This window comes from Ruditapes philippinarum, unplaced genomic scaffold, assembly GCF_026571515.1.
Source record: "Ruditapes philippinarum isolate M1 unplaced genomic scaffold, ASM2657151v2 ctg951_1_1_1_1, whole genome shotgun sequence".
Classification (NCBI taxonomy): Eukaryota; Metazoa; Mollusca; class Bivalvia; order Venerida; family Veneridae; genus Ruditapes; species Ruditapes philippinarum.
In genome coordinates, this window is record NW_026853473.1 from 94715 (window position 1) to 119189 (window position 24475).

Here is a 24475-nt window from a genome sequence, read left to right on the forward strand (position 1 = left end):
CACATTAATTCATTCGGTTACCTGAACTTTTCAATTTGTAATATAAATTTGTAGAGAACACAAATGTGTGCAGATCTGAAAAAGATTTCAGTAACATAACAATACTTTTGAAGTACTAAATGAAAATAATTCAATATTTCTTTACTTAAATGTACATGTATTTGTTTGTTCTCTTTTGTAGCTTGTAGAATAGCAGTCTAAGTCACCAGAAGCTTTTTTAAATAAGTTAACATCAGCATCAAGAGAAGTGTTAAAATAATAAGATAAACAAAATATTACTTCAATCACTGAGGATATGATGCACGACCATAATGAATTGTGCATACCCAGTATCGGGAAAATTGTTTTTGTTATATCTGTGTAAAAAAGGAAAAATAGAGCAGTAAGTATGTTAACTTGTGCATAGATATCTCAAGTGAGCAGTTACTATATTCAGTGATGAATATTTTTCGTCCTTCCGATGCACATAAATCTCGCATATCAGATCTGGTAATACGGACGGTTGACTATTTCTGCAAAGTCTCAGGGCAAAGTTATTTCAGGAAACGGACATTTGAAGTTTGTCTGGCAGATGTGCATATATAGCGGGGTGGGAAATTGAGAAAATAGTGCAAATGGTGATACAAGCATGAAACTTTCAGGAAGTCATCTGTAGACCATGTAGATTTCAAAAGTGAAGCGGGCCCAAAAATATCTCTGCTCATTGAAGATGGCCGCCATGTTAAAAATGGCCACCATATAAAATTTCACGCCCACTTCACTTTTCGAATCTGCATGATCTAAAGATGATTTCCTGAACGTTTATGCTTGTTTCACCATTTGCACTATTTTGACAGCAGAAACCTTATTTCCCGCCCCACTAATATCCTTAATTCCAACAGTATGGATTTTTTATTACCCAAATGTATGATAAAGTTTCATTTTAAAAGGAAAGGCTTGCCCAGTTGTGCCATCATCCTATCCCTTTAAAATGATTTTTTTTTCGAAAAAAAATCCTAAATCAACTCTTTATGATAAAGAAATAATTATAAAAAAAATAAATAAATTGACCTTATATACCAGTAAAAAGCAAGGTACCTATGTTTTTACAGGTAAAGAGGGTCAATTTATTATCAATATTTATTTGTATATCATAAAGGGTTTATTTAGGATTTTTTTTCGAAAAAAAAAATGTTTCACTTTTAAAGGGGTAGGTTGGGTACCCCAAAACTGGACGAGCACCTGTGCCCATTTGTGCCACAAGTGTTATGCATGCAAATTTGGAAAAAAGGAGCAGAAGTCAACTGATTATAACTAAACCTGAACATTCTGACGATAACAGTTAAACTTTGTTTGTAAAAACGAATATTTTTTTTTGTCAAAAACGATTTGAAATCTATTCTCTATTGTATAAAACTAATAAAAAAATAATCAATCGTAAAAATACTAACATTGGCTCTTCCACGTGGAGGAAATAAAACTATATATCTATTATACTGAAGGGAAACAAGTGTGCACATTAATTTTTCACTTTTTTTTTCGCAGAAAGAGTCATTCGATTTGGCAGTTGCTAATTTCATTTAAATAGCAGCTTTATAGACAATCAATGCACTAAAAGACTTAGTTACGTGGTATCAATTAATATGCATGTATTAACTATTTTACACCTATCTATGTCACGTGTCTGTTGATCACAAATATACCGACAACACAGGATGCGCTATCTGTAGATCAGCATGTGGTAATTAAGGTAAATGTTATGCATTGGCTATTTTTAGATTCCCAATCACCAACTTTTAGCTCCACGTTAGAATTGTGTTTAAATATAGGACACAGTAGATTTAAATATAACTCGATCGCAGACAAATTGGTAGAGCTATGCAACGCACTAATTCTCTGTGTGATTCGGTCACGATCTTTTGGTAAGTAGGACCGCCCTTTGAAGACGGAACACTACTACAGTAGCCATTCTCCTTTGTATAAAACTAATAAAGACAAAAATCAATTATAAAAGAAACTAATTTACGTCTTGAAAACGAATTGAAACGGAACGTTTTCGTTTATCTTCTACTTACGTTTTAAACCGATATATGAAGTAAAAATAGAAATCCTAATCATTTAAACAAACTTAGATTACCGAAGTAACTAAAAAGAGCTTAGATTTCCGTAATATTACTTCGTTTGATTCCGCTGTATGACGGAATCGCCCGAATCGTCACGACTGCAGCGGAACCTAACAAATGAAAGCAGGAAACCACTTAACCGGAACAACTTTTTCAAAACAAATTTAGGTGTAGCGAGTGTTGTTTTGCATGTGTGATACACATCGGAGTAACGCGTATATGTTTTGTATGAAGAATCAAAATTGTTTCCAAATGTCGTCCCTACCTTTCCTGGGATGTTACAATTTATTCAGGTTTTCGTTGCATTTTAGGTATAAAGCGATTGACCTTTAAAAAAGATAAAAACGTTTACAATAAGGAGCATAGCGCAGTAATCCCTTTCTGATGAGATAATAGCAACACGGGGACAGACGATTCATCCTTCACTCCGTACAAGTATAAGAACTTGACAGGTGACTGAGACAACATTAAGAATGACTTTTGTTTTAACTTATTTGTGGAAATTCCAGAAAGAGAAACAAAGTATTGTAACCTGTATCAAGGATAGAAATACATTGCTATAATTGTAATTTTTTCTTCTAAAATAATGCAAAGCAGATGAAAACAGAATCCCTAAAGAAAGCCCAATACGGCAAAATTGAAAATGTCGCAGGTTCGACTTGCAATTTCAACTATCGTCCACACTCTCTACCGCCGACTTAAGCAGAATTCAATATTTAACATAAACTGTTGAATTAGATGTGTTCATATGGCGTTTATCATGCATGGAACCTTCAACTACCATGCAATGAGAATAGGCATATGGTCCCTAAATAAAAACATGCCTGTACCCTAAACGAGAAAACAATGGAATGGGCGAAACAAAATTCTTTTAATGAAATAGAATTTTGAAAGGGGATCAGAGACTATGAAGCCCGCATATGATTGATTGGCTTTCAAAAGACAAAATTATAAAGCAGGCAAAATATCCATAGAATTATTGAACTGTATTATTGGAAATAACTTAAAGTACCTCAAAAAGCACTCATAAACAATAACGTCGCACTGAACGATCTCTAAGGATCGAAAATATAACATTTTTGATTAAATATACGGGGAGACTTTTTACAGCCGCCACAAAGCATCTGAAGGAATATCTCTGTCTATTTCGCAATCATTTATCTTATATTTGATCTTAAGGAAGGACTGAATGTTTTCTGATATTTGCATTATTTAAACGACGAACTAAACCTAATGAAAGAAGCATTATTTCTCCAAAAAGCCTAATGAAAGGAAATAAAGATCTCGGAAAAGCCGGCGAACTAAAACCAAATATTAATTTTTACTAAATGAATATTTATTAAAGTAAATGAAAGCAAACGGAATGACATGTCATAGTATATGAGTATATAGATAATATTCCAACTAACCAGATGTTAAATATTTTTATCCTAGTCAGCAATTCTGGTTACTTTTACATTTCAATCATCGTTGCTGTCCGGATAATTCAATTTCGTTTACTATTTTCATAAGCCTTTTCAACTTGACACAATTTCTTATCAGCATACTTATTCAACTCGGTAAAATACTTTTGTTAAAATACATACAGTGAAACAGTATGGTCTTGTAGGATACTGTATTGATCACTATGCTTAATATATGTAAACAGGTAGTTATGGGAGAAATGTCTATTGATTCCTTTGACAGAAATATACAGAATTATGTGCTAAAGGCTACGTTGATGTATATGTTAATCGACTGAGTTACTCGATTTCTTTACATCTGACTCAATATGACAAGATGTGAAATGATCACTTATTTTCAGGAATTCCATCAGTTTTTAAATATGAAATATAAAATTTGATGATGGTTGTGGTAGTTATCAATTATGTTCTGCGTTTACTTGCATACACATAAACACAACTGAAACAAAATTGCAAGATTCCAGTCCTGTTGCTTTAGAAGACATCTATGTGAAATTTCTAGTTCTTTGTTTTCTAAAATAAGTATAATCTACGGAAAGGTAGACGAAGAAATGATTCGTTGTTTTCAACCTTATTCTAGGAAACTGACAACTGTTTTCACATGTCTCCGTGTCTTCGCTTCTTCGGCAATTACAGTTATTTCTGTGCCTCCAAACATAAATGTCACTTCTAGTGGGTTATTGCTCATACCACGTGAGCCAGATAAGTTTAGAATGATCTTGCCAATAACATGACAGTCTTTGTCTGTGGTAAACCTAGGGTTTAAAAGTTTTGATGCACATATATAAAAGTGTACCTTCTTTTGATTTCGATATTGTGGAAAATACCATTCCTTGTGTTGCATGTCAAATTTTATTGAATCTCCTCGAGTAACGTGCTTGTGGAATATATCTTTACACTGAACTCCACTATCAATGACCAAACGTTTCTCTATGGGGTGTTTATCTGGAATGAATTTTGTACTACCTGAAATACCATAGCTATATTTCAAAACCCTCTCTGAAACAACAGGCGGATAATATCCATATAAAACTGCCCCTTGAAGCACTGCAGTTGACGCCTCTACTGGTACAATAACAGGAATGTGAGGAAATTCAGATTTTACAAGTTGCTGCAAAAGGATACATTCAGAGAAGCCACCTACCATTAAAATACAGGAAATTGTTCCTCCGTGTATTTTTCTTATCACTTTTTTTATTTGCTGTATTGTCATGTCTGTAGCTGGTCCGAAAAACTTGACGAAAACATCTGATGGGAAGGAAATTTTGTCTCTTTTGATAATTATGTCTTCACCAAAGTCCGTCCGGTTAAAGGCTTTTTCAATACTCTTTGTCTTCTTCACTATTCGTAGAAATGAATTTCGTTTGTTTGATTCATATATATCTTTTAAACTTAGCGGAAATCTCATATTTACACGATGGGCATTATCTGGATGAAAAGATTTCTTTTTCACTTCAAATTCACCCATTAGAAACACCCAATCTTCAGTTTCCGATTGTTTAAACTGTTCATACTTTTCATCAGACAGAGCAGTTTTTAGGAACTTTTCGAACTCCTTGTTCACTGCATTTCCGCCGAAAATATTTCCACTTGAAACAACAACTTGTTTAACACAATTTGAAGGAGCAATTTCGTGTATTGTTAAATCTATTGTTCCACCTGAAGAGTAAGTTGTGCTTTGAATAATACATGTGTACAAAGCAAATTATTAGTTTTGTTAGAATCAGATATTTCATTTTGTTCACACCCAAAAATATTATTTTGAACACTTACATGAATAAAAACTAGTGATTTTTTTTGCAGTATTTGAACTATGATGCAATAATGATGAACAAATAAATAATTTAAATTGATATGAGAGCAACTAAAATATATTTTAATTTTGAAAGAAAATCGTTTTTAGATATATAGTATGATAATTATTGTCATGTTATCGGCCGGTAATGTACCTTTCTTTTTCTAAAAAGCTCAAAATAACCGAATACTTACCACCAGCATCTAGCACAAGGTATTTACTTCCAATCGTCAAGGAGGATAACGTAACACCAGAGTCTCTATTAACAGCACAAACATCAAGTTGCCGACAATAAACTGACGCAGCTTCAGGCTCAAGAGCTATTGATATACTGTCTGATGATAATCCTGCCTAGAACATATATATGAATGTTGTTATTTGTAATATAATACCATTTATTGAATGATGTTTGGTAAATATTTTATCTGTTTATTTAATTCGAATAAAGTTGTTTTATGGCAAACTTCCGAAGTGGGAGCATACTTTGAAAGGATCGGTCCATACGTATGTAAGTACGTAAGTACGTACATTGTACGTAATTACTAAACCTTTCTTTGTCCAGAAGGAATTCGCCCTTATCTATGGGATGACCATTAGATAACCCCTATTGAATTTGCGGACAGATGGTCAAAGATCAAGGTCATCGTGGCCTTGATCATTTAAAGATTGTCCTACCAAAAATCCGAGAACGCTTTTGTCTACAGTCGTGGTTGATCATAACTTTAAAATTAGTCTTACTTTTTTCAGGTCAGAAGTTAACAAATCAATGCCAATGTTTTGTTTTATAAAAGCTTTATCAACAAATAACTAGAGGGATCAATAACATACATATTTGATGTTAAGTAGAGTCATGACCAATAGATGATCCCTTTTGGTTTGAATGTCAGTTGGTGATGGTCCAAATGGCGCACATGGTATTTTTATAATGAAAATATGTGTTTCCTTAGTCAAATATTTGAGGAATTTAGTGATACATGTAGTTATTATATAACTTTTATTTATGTTTTTTATAAATACATTTCATATTCATATGACACTTTATAAAAAACTATGCATATGTATGTGCATATGCTATTGTGACAGCAACAGATGTGATGGACTCGTTTTTATTTGAAAAACACCTTACTTGTAAGGCAGATTTTCTCATCAAATTTTTTGCTTGGTCTGTCCAGATTGCAGGAACAGTAACAACCCATCTTATATCCCCCGGTCGTATGTCTTGAAATCTTCTTTTTAAATCCGTGAACATGTCCTCGGCTAAAAACCGAATGCTTACTGAAAATACTTTTATTGCTGGAAGCTCCTTTTCCATTTGGTCAACAAGCTTCAGTTCTGTGCTCAACGGCTGTAAAATATATGGACAATGCATGCATCATGATAAGACAAAAGGGAACCTTTCTTAAGTGCATTCAACCCTTTGTATAACTGCATTTATTGCGCACACCTGATGAATCTTTTATTTTAAAAGTATTTTCTTTTGTAAAAACGTTATACTAAATATTAAAAGAGCACAATTTGAACCGTAGAGTACAAATTAATTATGTAACATCAGTCGTCGGCACATACTTTAAAAATCTTACACAGGCTGCCAGTACAAACCGAAATATCTATCTCGAAGGTAATTGGTTACGCTATAACGGGGCTCTTTCGAGTTTTCAATAAACAATTACCAAAGAGCTAGCTATTCGCTTCTGTGACGAAAGCCGTTGTTTGGTTATTTCCGAAAACTGCTTTTTTCATTCAGCCCACGTACAATTGTGTAGCGCATGAATTTACAAATCCATTCATAACGTCAAAAAAAACGTATTTCATTCATAAAAGGCGCGCGGAATGACGTCATTCAAAGCACGTGACTTGTCTTACAAGGTGGATGTTCGACAGGTTCTTATTGGTTTGGGTTTTCAGACCAAACAAATAATGGTAGCGAAATTTCAAACCCTGATGTGCTCATTTGCAAATACCGAAAGTAGTCCAAACTCTTCGAAGCGGTTACTTTCCTTTATAAGTATACTAACGCCGAAAAAGTAAGGGGAAATCACTGCGTAAAGATTGTCAAATGACAGGTGCATTAATTATCGGGGAAGGAAAAATAATTCCCGATTGGTCGAAGATTTCTAATATTGTGTTATTATCCAACAACATTGACCTGACACTCTTGCATTTGACCCTGTAGTCGGTATATTCTGTAAACTTAACGATGTACTTGTAAATCGATATGTTTATAAATATTCAATTGTTAAAATTATGTAAAATAAAAATCCCTGTTAACGCAGTTGGTAAAGTGTTTTGACTTGTAAACTGGTAGGATCGAATCCTATTTCAATTATTTCTTTTCTTTTTTTATTTGAATGTTAAAATTGCCATTCTCTTAAAACTGTTGCAAATTTACCTTTTTGTTGTGTGTAATATCAGTGTAGTATTTTTAATATCTGCCTTTATAACGTGTATGCGCTAAAGTATTTACGATTGCATATAATGTCACAAAGAGAATCGTTGAAAAATACTGTAATGAAATAAAATTATAATTGTGTATGAAAACACCACTTAATTAAAAGGTATTCTAAATCCAGGATGTAGTAAAACGATTTCAAATTAATTCTTGCAAAAAATCACAACGTGCTGTTGGTAATGAATCGAACCAGAGACCTTCAGATCGGTAGTCCGACATCTATACCAATGCACCACATCTCACTGATCAGTTATGTTAGCAAATATATCGATATATTCGATAGACATAGGTCAGTGTTTACTCAAGTGACCTTTACGAAAGTTAATGAAATGCCAGGTCAATATTGTTGGACAATATTCTTTACAGATAAACATGCTTATATTAAGCTCTATGATTATTTACATCAGTGTTAAACAACAGGTTTACCGTGAAATTAATAAGGGTTACAAACCCTAATTTAGAAAAATGTGGTTTTCTCCAGCCTGTTATCTTAAAACTTCAACGTGGTCGAGGGGTTACATGCTCTGAGAGGTCTGGAGTTCAAATCCCAGTTAAGCAACCTTTTTTAATTGTTTAATGCAAATAAACATTGAAATGAATATCAGTTTAAAACCAATTTGCTACAGTTATAACACTGGAAACAGCATTGGTGGCACTATACAAAACCAAATTGGTTTATAATCTCACAACCTTCACCTTCTGATATTCTGAGACCCAAACAAATTCAGCGCCTTCTGTGCTTTGAATTTTCTAGCAGCGGCGTAAACAGTAGGTAATCCAGTCTTATATGCAAGGATATACTATCTAGCTGAAGAGTAAGAGTTGAAGTAACGCGACTTTGCCCTCACATCTTAAAAGTGGAAAAGGGTTAATATAAAATTTGCCAGACCGGGTTCAAAACTTTAAGATTTAGTCTGATGTGAAAAAAGAAGACATAAGCATCCGAGTGAATTTCTACAAATTGTTTTCATGATCAAATGTTTTTTTTCTCCTCTTCTTTTGGTTCTGATATGCTAGAGAAGTCACACTAAGTACACAAAAGATGGCACTCTCTATCTTATATATAACATATTATATATACATTAGATAAACCACCATTCGGAAATAAAACATGAGAATTATATTACCTGATTATATTTCCCATACAGACTAGTTTTGAAGTTTTTAAAGAAGAAATACTTCTCGTGTTGGTCTTTTGATAATAATTCATTATATCTTCTTTCTGCCTCATAGCCGAATGAGTCCAGTGTTTCACCGTCTGGTTTTATCAAAACGCATGTTGATGTTTTTCCAGTGGAACATGAAGTGTATGTTGAATACCAAGGCTTTACATGAATATTAGTTCCTTTCGCCTTTTCCAGATCAGAAATGGAGGCAAATGCCCATCCAGAAAACGAAGTTCCAACGTCTATGGCCGCAACAAAAAGCTTACTGTCTGCCTGAAATCATCGTGATATAGTTCTTAGTTTTAAGCTCGCATTATTTTACAAATCTGTTTCTTGATTGCTGATATATAGTATATCGTTGTACACGTTGTACATCTTGACACGCTTTATTTGCAGATAGAGACGCAACGGTACGTATTGTTGATTTGCCTAAATAAATGTATGCCTAGGGAATAACATAATCTACCCTTAACCATTCTTATAGACTTATATAGTTATACTGAAATACCAGCTGCTAATAAATAATAATTAATAAATCTTTATCTTCTTTAATCAAAATTCGTGTTCCAGAAATATCAAATTTTGCGCCATTAGGGTAAAAACATACGAGTGCATGTTTACGTTGTAAAACAGACAAAGCGGATGTAACATGTGACTTCAAAATAGATAACAAGAATGGCTTTAAGAAACAAGTATCGGATTGTTTTTGATAAGTTTTAAAACCTACACACATAATCTGAATTACGCTCCCTTCGCAGCTCACTGAATACACTCACGTTACTTCAGACCGCTGCTGTAAGAAGCGCCGATTTGTGATATTGACCTTTACAGTGAACTTTGAACTACCAACGAAAATCTACCAAATTCCAAATCATCCAAAAATCTTTTTACGCATTTTCATTGGTTGAAACATATCACGTGTCTACAAAATTTATAGATAGACGGGTATTTCCTCGTTAGTTTGTAAACAAAATACAAGAAATAGCGTATCCGGCCAGACATCTCTACAAAAGTTTGTTTTTCGTTCAACCATTGAACAAAATTAGGATACATTTGATTGTTCTAAACATGGTCATTAAAGTAACTGTGTTTTTCAATGAAAAGCGAACCTTCATCGGCATAATTTACGAGAGAAACCAATTTCCGCGATTTAGATCTACATCGGAAAAAAACATTGACAGGACAAATTTTGTATGTCTACTGCACTCTGATTCAGACAACTCTATATCATGTGTGAGAAAGATGCGACTGTAAGTGATGTTGTAGAGAATTGAGATTGTACTGTATTTGATTAAGTAGCCATCAGTACACCAGTCTGATCTGCAGGTGTCAAGACAGTTCAGGTGTCATTATGTTATGAATTTTGATTTATGTTTAAAAATTTGAGTTTGTAATAATGTGTTAGTAATGTGACATTATTTTCCACTGTCCAGGAGAGGAAAGTTTAGTTATATATTTCAATAGACAGACTATTAGAATTGTGATTGAACAATGATTGTTGATCAGTTAATCCTAAATATAAAAAGACTGCCACACTCCTTTAATAAAGTGACAGCCACGCTCCTTTAATAAAATGACAGCCACATTCCTTTAATAAAATGACAGCCACACTCCTTTGATAAAATCACAGTTTATGAAGGATATTTACAAATATTTTTGTTGTTAATGGGATTTATACATTACTTAGTTAACATTTATTTTTAGTAATTAATTTAAATTATCACAGAATCATGACAAATGCATACCTACCCAGGGAAATATGATTCAGCACCCTTAGCATTACTACATGTGAAATATCTCAAATTGACCAGTTATCTTTCAATATGGACTAAAGCATTTATCAATTTGACAGAAACTTCACAAAATTTGTAGTGACTGAAAAGTGAATAAGGCAGTCCATGGTCAGATATTACGACACAGTTGGCCTCCACAATAGTTTTTAAAATTCTTTAAAGTGTTAAATTTGTATAAAATATGTAACCATGCAGCTAAACAGAAATTTAATCTATGTGTGCATGGAATATAGAAAATTAAGTAGCCATCATTTCATACAGTGTTTGATTTCTCTTAAATTCTTTTGCAATTGTTGTTGTTGTTGTTGTTGTTTTTTTTTTGTTTTGTTTTCATTAACAAAAATACAATCCTATTACATTAAGAAATTTTTAAATAGTTACTATATTGATATTCGTTTCATTTTGTTAACAAGAATATGTTCAGCTGTAGAAGATGTGTTTTGAACTTGTTACATAATATAAACATTTACAAGATATCTTCCAGATTGAACACAATAAAGTAATTTATGTGGCTTTTAAATAAAAAGAGTCTTGTCACAGTTATCATAATTCATAAATTAATTTTTATAAAAGGGCCATACAGTTAAAAAAATTGATTAATTAATATACATGTCAGGGTTATGCAGGAGATAAGTGTTTTTCATGTATTTAAAAAACATGGATTTGTTCATTACTTGAAAACACAAATCATTTTTAGGCAAAAACTGTCAGGAGCGTTTGGCATACGTGTATATTTATTTGACCTTTATAGCAGAATGGCTTACACTTAAGTATTCATTTGTGTAAATACTAGAACAAAACATTGCTTCATGGACAGTCAAAATTCTTGACAAGAAATGTAAATAATACATATAATATCTTCCATAATCCATAGGTCATTTTAAATGTAAAGAGTTTGTTACGGTTATATTTCTCTTGGGACAAATTAGTCTATTTTTGATAGATTGCACAAATATCTGTCTTATTGACTGTTTAAGGTCACATAATTACAGGCTGCCTCAAAAACAAAGTTACTATTAAAGTTTGGCCATGATAGCTAGAGGGATTTTACTATTCCCAAATGTAAGGTGCTTATGGGGTAATGAAGGTATAAATTAAACAGTAGCTCAAAGGAGATACTTTAGGAGATGATTTAATTTAAAATTTTAAGTTTCTGCATTTTGACAGATGTCTGTAGATATTTAAATGGATCAACACCATTTACTTGTTATCCTCTTCTGAAATTACTGTGGACTATATTTTGACATTTATTAACATAAAGTTGGTTATTTGCTTTAAACAACAGGACTGTTACTGTATACATGATGTTTTCATACTCTACAATTCTTATATACAGTACCATATACATGTATATAATTGAATAAATGTAATAACTTCTATTTTCCTTTGGGTATATGACAAAAACAGAAATGAGTTTCATCCAGTGTTCACAGGGGTTGAAGAGCTTTGCTAGCACTTACAGCTACAGCTAGCGCAACAGATTGTGCCAAATAAACACTGTGTACTAAGTACATATATAAAATGACCATTAGAAAAAGTACAATAGAACTTCAAGGCAGAAATCATCGAAGAAATCAGTTATCAAAGTATATGTGGATCTGAAAGCCTCTTGTAAGTCAGGGAAGTAAATTTTATGAACAAAGACTTATAATGTGATTTACATCCATTTACTGAAGATAAAATAAGGATTTTTGACCTTGTTTATTTATTTTAAAATTAAAATTTGGAATGGAGAATTATGTGACATATTACTACAGCAAAGATCAAACCAAGTCATCAATCAGAGCCAAATAGCAGTCTTAAAGTCTTCACCACTGCAAAAATGTTGAAGAACGGTAAGACTTCAATATTTGTACAGTATGAACCATCATCAGTATATGATCAGATACCTGCATTCAACATATTGATGAAGTTTAAGTTGTGTTGGAACACTTTCTCATGGAACGCTTTATAGTATAATGTGTAATTTCAGGTCAAGGTTTTGCCAAGGTTTTGCCCGAAATGTTAAGTTAAGGCGACACTGTCACACATAATCCTTTATCTTTTAAATTTTGTAATGTTTGATCAATTTTAAAATTAGCTGTTTCTGAAACTTTAAAATTTACTGTTTGAGATATTGTGTAATGTATTAAGGGTGTAACAAGTTGAACTTTGTTGACCTCATTTGCTGCCCACATCAGGCACCAGTATTTTGTGAATGATATACCCTTTATAAAATTCAATATTTAGGGGTATTTACAGTATTTTTGTTATTATTGTTGCTTATAAATGAGATAGCACCTTTAATCAATTAACAATGAGTTATATCTAATTTTTCCACAGTCTTAAATAAATTTAGATCTGCAGGAAATGTTATAATTACATTGTAAATGATTGCATTTGAACTGGGGACATTTGTTTCACATTAGCATCATATCATATAGAACAAGCTATGATTATTTTTGTTTAGGAATATGGTTCCTGTTCCTAAGTTAGATTTTTTAATTCAACTTGTAATGTCTGACCTAACAGTTTTGCTTTAACATGAAATTATTTATGGGATATTTGTCATTCATGACAACATAATAAGACTTGCAGCCTTTCTTTAAATGCTATTAGATGTTACCTATTTGATTTTGAATTTTGCAAAATGAAAGCATTGATGCAAAATTATATCATCCCTTAGCCAGTAGAGTTTCTTAATGGACATGTCTGGCTTTCGTTTTAAAAAATGTTAATTATCATTTTGGGTACATTATACATCAGGATGAAAAGTTAAAGTTAGTGAGACAAAAGTGTGGAGCCTGTTCAGTCTTAATAGCCAGGTAGTATACTGCTGGCAAAGGCTAATCATTCCGTTTCAGCAGTGTAAGCGTTAAATGCTGGCCTGGTATCAAAGATTTAGTAGGCATTATGTCGGAAAAGTTCAATGGCTCTGACAATTTAAAGTCATTCTTAAATTTTGTGTTCTCAGACTTAAAGCAGCATGCCTCAAAGTTCATGCTAATTTTTATCAAAATTTTCAAAATGTATTTAAAAATATAAAAATATTGTGAAGTGAACAAATAAAGTAATTTACACATTGCAAATGGCACTTACATTCCACGTAACCAAAAACCAGTCAAATATGCAAAAATAGTCCTTATAAGTCACGCTAAGGGAATATGGTGATTAATAATGGAAAATCAAAACGTATCTTTTTACTTTTCTAAAATTCTAAGTACAGTTTATTTTTATTCAAATAATTTGATTCATCTGCAGGCATGAAGATTTAAAACTTATTGAACATTTTCTTTGATAAGCTGGTATAGCTTCTTTACAATCAAGCATCATGAAAATAGCCAATTACACTGTCCTAAGGATACCAAATAATATGACCTGTTTTGAGTAATCGCCTCATAAACCAGATACTGTTCCGACCTTCTTTTGGCAATTGTTATTATATATATATATATAATTAGCTCATCTGTCACAAAGTGACATGGTGAGCTTTTTTGATCGCTTTACATCCGTCGACCGTACGTAAACTTTTACTTTAAACGACACCTTCTCATAAACCGCTAAGCCAATTGCATCCAAACTTCACAGCAATGTTTCTTTTGTAGTCATCTTTAAAAATTGTTCGAAGAATATAATTCCATGCAAAACTCTGGTTGCCATGGCAGCCGAAAGAAAAAAACTTTAAAAATCTTCTTAAAAAAACAAAAGAGCTCGAGCTTAAATATTTGGCATGAATCATCGTCTAGTCAGTGTTCACCAGGTTTGTACAAATAAAAGCCCTTGGGTTAAAATTGGCCACGCCGGGGGGGGGGGGGGGAGGAGGAGGGCATTGATTTTCCTTGTATGTATATAGTAAAAACTTAAAAACTATTTTTATTTTTTTAAAACCCTAAGAGCTAGAGCTAAGATATTTAGAATGAAACATTTTCTAATGGGTGTCTACCATTTTTGTTTAAATAAGGGCCCTGGGGTTTAAAATTGGCCCGCCCCGGGGGTCATTGTTTTTGCCTATATGTGTATAGTAAAAACATAAAAAAATCTTCTTAGAGCTAGAGCTACACAACTGTCCTCAATTTTTTTTAAAGATAATAAACTAGAAATTGATATGGACTTTAATATAAATTGAAATTCTTCTTTGCTTCATCATGTATAGTATAATTATAATTCATTAAGATGTACCTAAAATTACATTGTTTTTTCATATGTGCGAAATCATGGCAGGGTTATAAAATAAAAAGGCAGTTCCGAAATTTCACTTAATGGTCACAGATGTTAAAAAATCCGACTTTACAATTTCTAATTTGACAATTTAAATGGACTTTTAAAATGCTGTATGATCTGACGTCGGACATCACAAACTATTTAATTTCTAAGTAACGTTATCAGAATTTCCTTTTCACATTTTATTTTTAACGCTGAAATATTCGTGTGTGAATAAAAGAGTTAATCCTGCAATAATTACACAATGGAAATTTTACAATTTTACCATGTCACCGCTTGCGTCATTTTCCAATATGGCCGCTTTCAATAATTTTCAACGATTTAAAAAGTTAAAGTGAAATATTTAGACTTCTGTTCGACTTTGAAGTATGATAACTTGGAACCTTGCATAAAAACGGTTCTCTTTCAGGTAATGTAGACCGTTTCTTTGAAACTTTTTTAGTTTTCGCTCCCAACAACTTCTAATTGGGAAGCGTCCGTGCATAAAAATGCAGTTCGTGGTTGGACTTGGAAAAAGACAGCGCCCGTCACAAATTATCTCGGTGTCTCTGTGACAAGTCTAATTAGTTGGACTAAGAAATGAGAGAATATATACACACATACCACCACATCGATATGCCAGTCCAATTACGGCACAGCGCCTAGCAGAACAGTCATGAAAGCATAGCCACTGCTCAGTTGGTCAAGTTTGATCTTGCTGTTTTTTCTATTTTTACTATTGACTTAGGATGTTAACTTCATAGGAAGAAAAATATTTGTCAATTTATCCCTGTGATTGTGATTGACCTTACAGCCAGCTTACAAGCATGTACTCTTATTTTTGTTATGTTTATGTGATCAAACCTTGATATTTTTATTTATATTTAGGACTGTGGTTATACATGTGTGTTAAATCAATAAAATATTGTATTTGTAATTTCATATTACACATTGTTTTGAAAATCAAGACTTAGAGGTATGAAATAAATTCATTGATGATCTACACTGCAGCTTTTATTTTTAGCTTAACTATTTGAAAAAAATGAGGCTTTCCTTTACACCTGGAATATCTTCATCAGTGAAACATCTTAATGTTTTTCGTGCAACTAATGGCTTGCACTTCACCTTGGTTTGAAATCCGCATTTTTTCATGTGTTAAAGACTTTCCACACTTTTTGGGATCATAAAAATGGTCATTTTCCAAGGCCAGTAACTCTAGCTAGATTTTGACAGAAGTATGACCCTCTCAACTTCTGATTTTTAAATACAGGTTAAAGTTTTGCGTGCAAAATCAATCTTGAAACTTAATAATAGTATACCTTGGAAGCCACTGTCAAAGGCTCATAATTTGTGAATTTTAAATGAAATATGGCCTCATGCGAACATAAAAAAATGTAAGACTTGATCATATGTATATAAATGAAATATTCATTAGTTAATTCAAACATTTTCCATCAAGTTCTGAGAAAAGTTAAATAGAACAACTGTTCTATTGATAGCCCTTGTGGATATTAATGGACAAGCTTGTGGTTGCTGTGGTAGTCTCCTGATTGACTACAATATTATTAAGTACAATAGCTGAATTTCAAATGAGTAACCAAGACAGTTTTACTATTGATGTTTAAAATAGTGTTGGTGGCGTCTGCACATATCTGTATGTAGTATGTATGTCATTTTGCACATACATGTATATCATGATTGTACAAAACCTGCCCATCCATGGAAAAAACACAGGGTATGAAAGTACGTCAAAAATGATCTTGGATATTCTTAAATGACCATCATTAAAGCTAGATGATACTGAATGTGTATGTACTGTTCTATATTAGATCAGTCAAATTAATATTCTATTACTTTTTATGCATAGTGTACACCTGGTGTAATGTTGTAATAGCATGTGATAGCTTCTTCCACTTTTTCATGCATGTATTAAACAATGTATATAAGAATGCCTCGGTTTTTCGAGGGATGGGTTGAGTTATTGTCGAAATGCTACTGGTCATCTGAGAAAATATAAAAAATTATTTTAACGGCCTGACGTGGACTTTCTTGCATCCAGAATATGACACACTAGTGGATCAGACGAGGATTTTGAAGCAATTCAACAAAATAGTTGTTTGTATCCCAAGAAATCAATTAACAATAGTCCTTTATTTATCACCAATGTCAAGTAGCTTTTATGTCTTTGATTCCACGAACATATATTCAGGTAACAGTCTTCCATAATATCAATAAATAATATTTCACCATATAACGTTTATAACAAAAACTCCTGAATTTGATCTTTTTGAAATTGATCCCAAATTTTTCATTCCTGTGTGTGTTCTTATTCAAGTATTTACATGGGACTTGAAATATATCTACTGTATCTTAAGTTTCAGGTATAAATAGAAAACATTTTCTTTAAATTTGACATAAAAAATGCATATAAGATCACTATAATATAATAGTCCCATTTGTCACTATTTTTATATACTGTTTGTATATTGTTACAATTATTATAATAAAAAAGACTTTTTTCATTTTGACTACTGTTTTGTTCCTAAGAAAATACATTTAATATTCTAATCTCTAGCAAGCCTACCAAAGTTCATGATGAACAATGTCTTTCGTCCGCCAATTTATCTATTATATACCCCAACTAACCATTGACAAACTTATAAGAATATCTGGTCATCAGATGTCTACTAGTATATCGTCATTTGCTGCATTTCTTGCTTGGACGCTCTTTAATGATTTGCATCAATGCTTTTCTTGTTATAATATCAGAGATGTAGATATCAGAGATAAGCAGCTCCTATATACTCCATTGAAATATCATTCATGCCTATTAAAAAAGTGAAAATTAGGCATTTTGTAGCAAATAAAACTTAATGGATGTACATTTGATCCTTTATATTATACACACTTTGAAAGTTAAATCTTTAATCTATTGTTGTATGTTAAAATATTGGTAACTTTCCTTGCTTTCACTTAGAAAAACACAGCAGAATATACCCACTGAACCAGTTTTTTCGTCATATGAATAGTTTGGTAACAAAAAATTAATGAGTAGATCTCTTTAAAAATTGATGTATAATTTATTTAAATGGGAACTGTAAATGTTTTTACCTGCAGCCATAGACAATGCATAAGCTTTCAGAAAAAGTATTATTTTACTGATATTGATATCTGGTAAATACGTTTGACTTGCTACAAGTGTTAGATTTAGCAAGCACGCGTGATATTTTAACTGGCTAGGAAGTTGCCTATCTCTGTTATCTATTTCTCTGGTTATATCATGGTATACAATTTGCCGCGACACATGAACATTAAGGATATATTTTTAAAGTCGGTGAAAAGTTTTGTTTTGGCTTATTTACATATGGATTTTTATATTTCTTACCATGATTAGTTGTAAATTAGATTTTGTAAAAAATGAGTAGCATTATTGGTGAAAAAGAAAATGTACATGCTTTGATATTTTTTATCATCTAATATTACTAACTACAGTAGTGACACAAATAGAACAATGTTGCACTACTGTCATGTCACATTACATTTACAAAAATCTGGAAACAAAGTGATCCCTCGGAAGCATTAATCACAACAAAATTACATATGTCTTGAAAGCCGTTTGTATTGAAATTACTTTCTTAAGGTAGATATCAGTGAAAGCATTTTGTTTTAATTTGATATCTGGCCGCTATTTCAGTGCGTACGATAAGTTAAATTATGCAAAACACGATTTACAAAACATCCGGAATAATGTACAATAAAACTTTATCTTAATAGAACATGACCTGTGCGTAGGAATGATTTGGTAAGGTATCTGTAATGAGCGCATTTTTTTGCGCGGAGCTTCTCAATTGCTGCATTGCCGCAAAATTTGTATTGTACTTGTACGAAATATTGTATTTCATTAATGCAGTTTATTAGAAGGGAGACAACCCTGGCATGTCACAATATCATATTTATTCCAGTTATACCAGATTTCTGTATGGTTCTCTGAATACCGCAAACCCCTCTCGCGAGTTCTATAGGCAGGAATAATGCACGCCGGATGTGTAAGTAAATGGTGAGAGAGAAAGTAAAAATTTGAAAGGACAACTGCCTGTTTGAATTGGTCAAGATCGGACAGGGTGGCAATGTTCTTTGGAAGCTGGTTCTAAAGTCTAATACAATGGGGGAGGGACTAGAACTTATGGTAGTCTGATGAAGAAAAAAATGGTATTACGGTAAAACAGTTATAGTATATGAAATCGGGGTTATAATATTGGCCTGGAACGACATCTTGGGAAGGTTCTGCAAAACAAATCGTCTCGGACTCGACATATATTTAGCAGAAACATCCCTTGATGACGCCATGGCCTGTGTCATATCCTCGTAACTAACGATTTTCATATACTATTACTATAACATGATATTGTTTACTTTTAGTCCGGCCTTATGGTCCACATACATAATCTCTGATCGTATTTGCCCAACAAAAACAGCCGATAAACCATATATGTATAATTAGCAAACTTGGTTTAAATTTGGTTGCCCATGAAAACAAATGTCTCTATACATTATCAACAAACATTATTATCATTTTTCCACTTACAATTTGTAATAATTATTCAAAGAAAGAATATCAAATTAATAACGCTAGCATATGTATTTAGTAAAATCGAAACATTTCTGTAAATAATTCTGAAACAGAAAAAGAAATTTTAACAAAATAAAAAAAATAATAATAAAATAAAAACCTGATCTGAAGCGGAGTCATCGCATGTTGATGTTGCCATGACCAAAACACTTTTGTCTCGGCACAATATTTATTCCGTCTTATTTACTTCACGCGTTTTATGTTTCAACATAATTAAGGTATTTTTATTCGATATTATTAATCCCACTTCGTATTTGATTTGATTATGCTTGCAAATTCTCTAGGTCCAATCAGTATTGTAATGATCCTTGTGAATACGACAAGTGGGGAGATATACCGGTTAATCTAGCACTTATAATTTTTGAAATAGCTTTAAGAGCAAACTAATACAAAGATGTCATCTGATTCGATTAAGTTTTGTCAATTTATCAGATTGAAATATGTTATCAAAAAAGTTCACACACCACGAAAGGAATGTTACAATTCACGATAAAACACCGCTTATATCTTAACAAATAAATCATACAACTAAACAGGAAGTTTCTGTCAGATTTTTGTTTACTTAATCTTATACATAACATATAAGTGAACAGTGCTGAGTGGGCGAAGTTGTACAGTGGCAAAATTGTTTAGGAAATAAAGTCGTATTATATGTTCGATCCACTGTTACTGTGCCTAAAATTTTCTACAAACCCTACCCTGTTTGTTTCTGGTAACATCTCCTATAACAATGGGTCGATAGGCGGGCATGTTATATAAGAAACAACGTATCCCAAACAGTGATTTTATACGCCCTCGTGATATAATTCCTCGCATCCGAACTACAAACAGTGATCTTATCAAGCGATAAAATCACCGATTTTGGATATATTATATTTTTTCGATTCTAACACGACATCAACAAAATAAATGATGCCGTAACTGATATTAACCTTTATTGCGCCTGATTTGTTTCCGTACTTAGTATCACATTTTTATAGGGTTAACGCACGTTTTTCCGTGTTATAACGTCTGCAGCGTCCCGAGGAACGGTTGGTGTACCGGGCGAGGGCTCCAACCGTTCTCAGTGACTCTGCAGACTTTATAACACGAAATAAACGTGCGTTGACGCTATTAAAGCATAACATTTTAAAACAGATTCGTGATGTATAGTTAATACAAAACACAATTACATTGATTCTTGTGCTTGGACGGTATTTATCCAATTCTACATGTTTTACGTAAGCGTTTTATTTTTCCGGGGCTAACAACTTGGAAAATTCTCAGAACCGAACGAAATTTTGAATTTTAAATGATTTAACAAAGCTTGACATTAGAGATTTATTATCTCAAGAAAACAACAACGTTACATTACTCTACCCTCTTCCCAAGACAAACCATGACCCTCAGAAATTCTTAGAATGATTTCAGATTGACGGTAGAAAAAAGATCAGTGACATCAGAATCGTTTTTTTTTTTTCAAGCAAACAAGTTTATAAAAAACAATCAGGCACTAAGCATTATTCTCTCAAAGAAGAATAAAGAGCATTTATCAACATTAACATAAATAAAACAACATTTTGTTATATTCATTTTGTGTTATCTAGTTTTGTAAGTTAATCGGAGAGTTAAACTGAATGACAGGTACATGTACTGTATTTGTTTACATTGACAACTGTCCGTTTCTTAGAAAGGGCGACAACCAAGATTAGCAGCGATGTATATACGCCGTATTTCCGGCATAGTTACTTGAATGCTGCACGTCGTTATGTGATTGGGGCCCTCGAATCAATATAATTTCAATATATAACAAGAGCGCATGACTCTTTGGCAAGCAGGCCAAATCGTCAATTTTTTGTTTGTTTACTGGGCCATGTATGTATTGTGCATAGGTGAAATCGGGCTATAACAAGAGCGCAAGACTATGTTAACACATGGATTTGGTCCCGATATAACATGGGCAAAATAGGGGAAAATAGCCGATTTTATGCTATAATAGTGGTTACGTCACGTATATAATGATTACGTCTAGATATAAAACGTCAACTGTAATTTTATTGCATAATAACACATACTTTAGGTTCTTCTATGTTCAATGGGGGAAAATTGCGGGTCGTGTTAGAATATGCATTAATACACTTGTGACTATATATAGTAACAAAGATGCCTATGATTTCAACTGATTATGAGTGTCGCTTGACTGATTATAAGTTTAAGGCCCGGGGACGAGAACTGATAATCATAATCGGCCCGTTGAGCACGAGTACGTGCACAAAAATGAAACAATGACGTCACATTTTATGTCAACAAAACAGCTAGCTCAAAAAAGTGAAAGTAGGTTTCAAGCACGAATCGCTTGATTTTATGATGAGAACTTAACACAGTTTTATTGCAATTGGAAGAATTAAATACGAGATATTTCATTCCGATAAAATAAAACGTGCTTCTTGATTATACACATAGAAGGGAAACAACTCTTTAGAAAAAAAATCTGGAAACAAAATGATTCTTTGTCAGCATTAATCACAACAAAATTACAAGATAATTGCAGATTCAGGTTGATTGAGTCTGTACATATGAAGAATGTGAGGAAAAATGAATACGTGCAAAATCCCTCAGGCCACCTAGCACCGGCTTGAGCGGTACTCAATTCTCAACACTTAATAGTGCTGACATCAATGATCCCGAAGGACCAGAAAAATAACATTGAACTGAAGTGAAGTCAATGGGGGATTTTTTACAGCTGCCACACAGTATATGAAGTATAAAATCTGGAAACAAAGTGATCCCTCGGAAGTATAAATCACAACAAAATTACAAAAGAATTGCAAACTTGGTTGGATTGAGTCTGTACACGAGGGGCACCGGCTTGAGAGGTACTCAATTCTCAACAAAAGTGCTTGCATCAATGATCCCGAAGGACCAGAACAAAAGTTACTGTACTGTACATAAATACATTAATACAGGTCACAGACAGGCTGGATAGCAATAATCATTAATTATAATAATCATGATAGTAAAAACCGGCCCTGAAATTCATTATTCATATTTCGGGCTGATTATCACCTTCCGGTCCAACTCTATCCTAAATTTTTATAAAATATTATATAATTACTATATTATCTTACGAGGGGAGATAAACTAATTTGTAAACCTTAGTTACGGGCCTTAATTGGTTTATACAGAATTTAGTTTAGTTTATAAACATTTATTTTAGCTTATAAACACTCTTTCGAATCCGTTCCTGGAACCAACCAGTACTGAGCAATGAGTGTAAAGGTTCTTGCTCAAAGGAACAACGACTTGCCCCTGTCAGGGTTTGAACCCATGAGGCTAGCGATCATAAGATTACTAGTCCGAAGCGTTAACAACTCGGCCATGCCGCCACTCTAAGTTACGGCCTTAGCTCCACATAATAAAAGAAAAAACAAGTGAACAGTGAGGTATGCTTATGTGTGTATGTGTTTTTTAATTTAATCGAATTTAGGTGTGATATACCCGCAAAATAATGGTTGTAAAAGTATGAGTCTCTGCTTAAGTATGATACCACTTATATGTATATGTATATTGTTTGTAGGGGGCTCTGAGCAAGTCGTGCAAGAATTCACAATTTTTGGTATATTAGAAGGATTAACGGTCTGGTTTGAGCCCCTCAGGCTAGGTCCAGTACCGTCCATGAACAGGCTAAATCAAACCGAGCCTGCAACATTTTCAATTCTGCCGTGTTGGACTTTCTTTAGGGATTCTGTATTTATCTATTTAATACCTCAAGCATAGCTGGGGAGGTATGGGTGTCTGCTACAGAATGAGACCACGTATGTGTGGTTCATAAGAGTCTATGCAAGTCATACAAGGTGAGTATTGATTGTTTGAACTCATGATTTATCACGATTTTTCGTATATCTTAATGAAATAACGGCCCGGTTAGAGCCCATAGGCCAGGCTTATATCTAAAGCATACATGGTTGGGTAGGTATGGGTGTCTGATTAAGAATGATACCACTTTTTTGTATATATGGGTCTAAGCAAGTCATTTAAGGTGTGTAGTCGAGGTTTGAACTTATGTTTTATCACAACTATAGTAATGAATGTGTGCTAAAGAATGAGACCACTTATAGGTATGTGTGTGGTTCTTAGGTGCCTAGGCAAAATATTTTATCACAATTGTGATATTTGATGGATTTGCGACCTGGTTCTAACCCCAAAGGCCAAATATACAACTGCATTATACATAGTTGCGTAGGATTGGATGTGTGCTCAAGCATGATACCACATAGATATGTGTGTGGTTCATAGGGGTCTAAGCAAGTCATAAGTTGAGTGGTCGAGGTTCGAACTTATATTTTTGGATATTTGATGGATTTACGACCTGGTTCGAGCATCACAGGCTAAGTATTCACCTGTATCATACATGGTTGTGTAGGTAGGAATGTCTGCTAGAGTATCAATCTCCGCTTTTAGATCTGAACGTGACCATATACGAAAGTATTTCTGGTGACTATTCACGCAGCTAATAATCGTCGAGCTTTCATAATTTTGAAAGCAATGTGGTTTCTAATTTTAACCTTGGGAGTAGGTAAATTTCATGATTTCGAGAAAAAACATGGCGTTGTCCATATAGCCGAGAGGTAAACTGGCAAAACAATCTTGCCAATTTAAAACTGAGTAATATGTTGAAAATTACCTCAAACATTTTTTTTTCTAACAAAAAATAAATAATTTGTTTAACTTTCACGTATAACAGAAATTTGATACTTCTTCTAATGCCTATGTTAAAACCGGTTTGATTGCATGGCTTAGAAATAGCTTTCTCGGGAAATCCGAATTATAAAGAAGGCAAAACATATATGGTCGTTTTCAGATCTACATAACAGAAATAAGTAGATCTGAACTTTTGTCAGATTGGATAGAGTATAAGA

At 33.1% G+C, this 24475-nt stretch overlaps 1 protein-coding gene across 1 annotated transcript; it reads right to left on the reverse strand.

Moving 5' to 3' along the window:
* Nucleotides 1-2535: 2535 nt before the first annotated feature.
* Nucleotides 2536-20035, reverse strand: LOC132736972 (heat shock 70 kDa protein 12A-like). Its single transcript, XM_060724192.1, has 5 exons — nt 19678-20035; nt 8937-9248; nt 6487-6705; nt 5555-5711; nt 2536-5224 (listed from the first exon to the last, which is right to left on the reverse strand). Exons 1-5 carry the CDS (start codon nt 19714-19716, stop codon nt 4137-4139), a joined length of 1815 nt encoding a protein of 604 aa, XP_060580175.1. The 5' UTR covers nt 19717-20035; the 3' UTR covers nt 2536-4136.
* Between the last annotated feature and the right edge of the window lie 4440 nt (nt 20036-24475).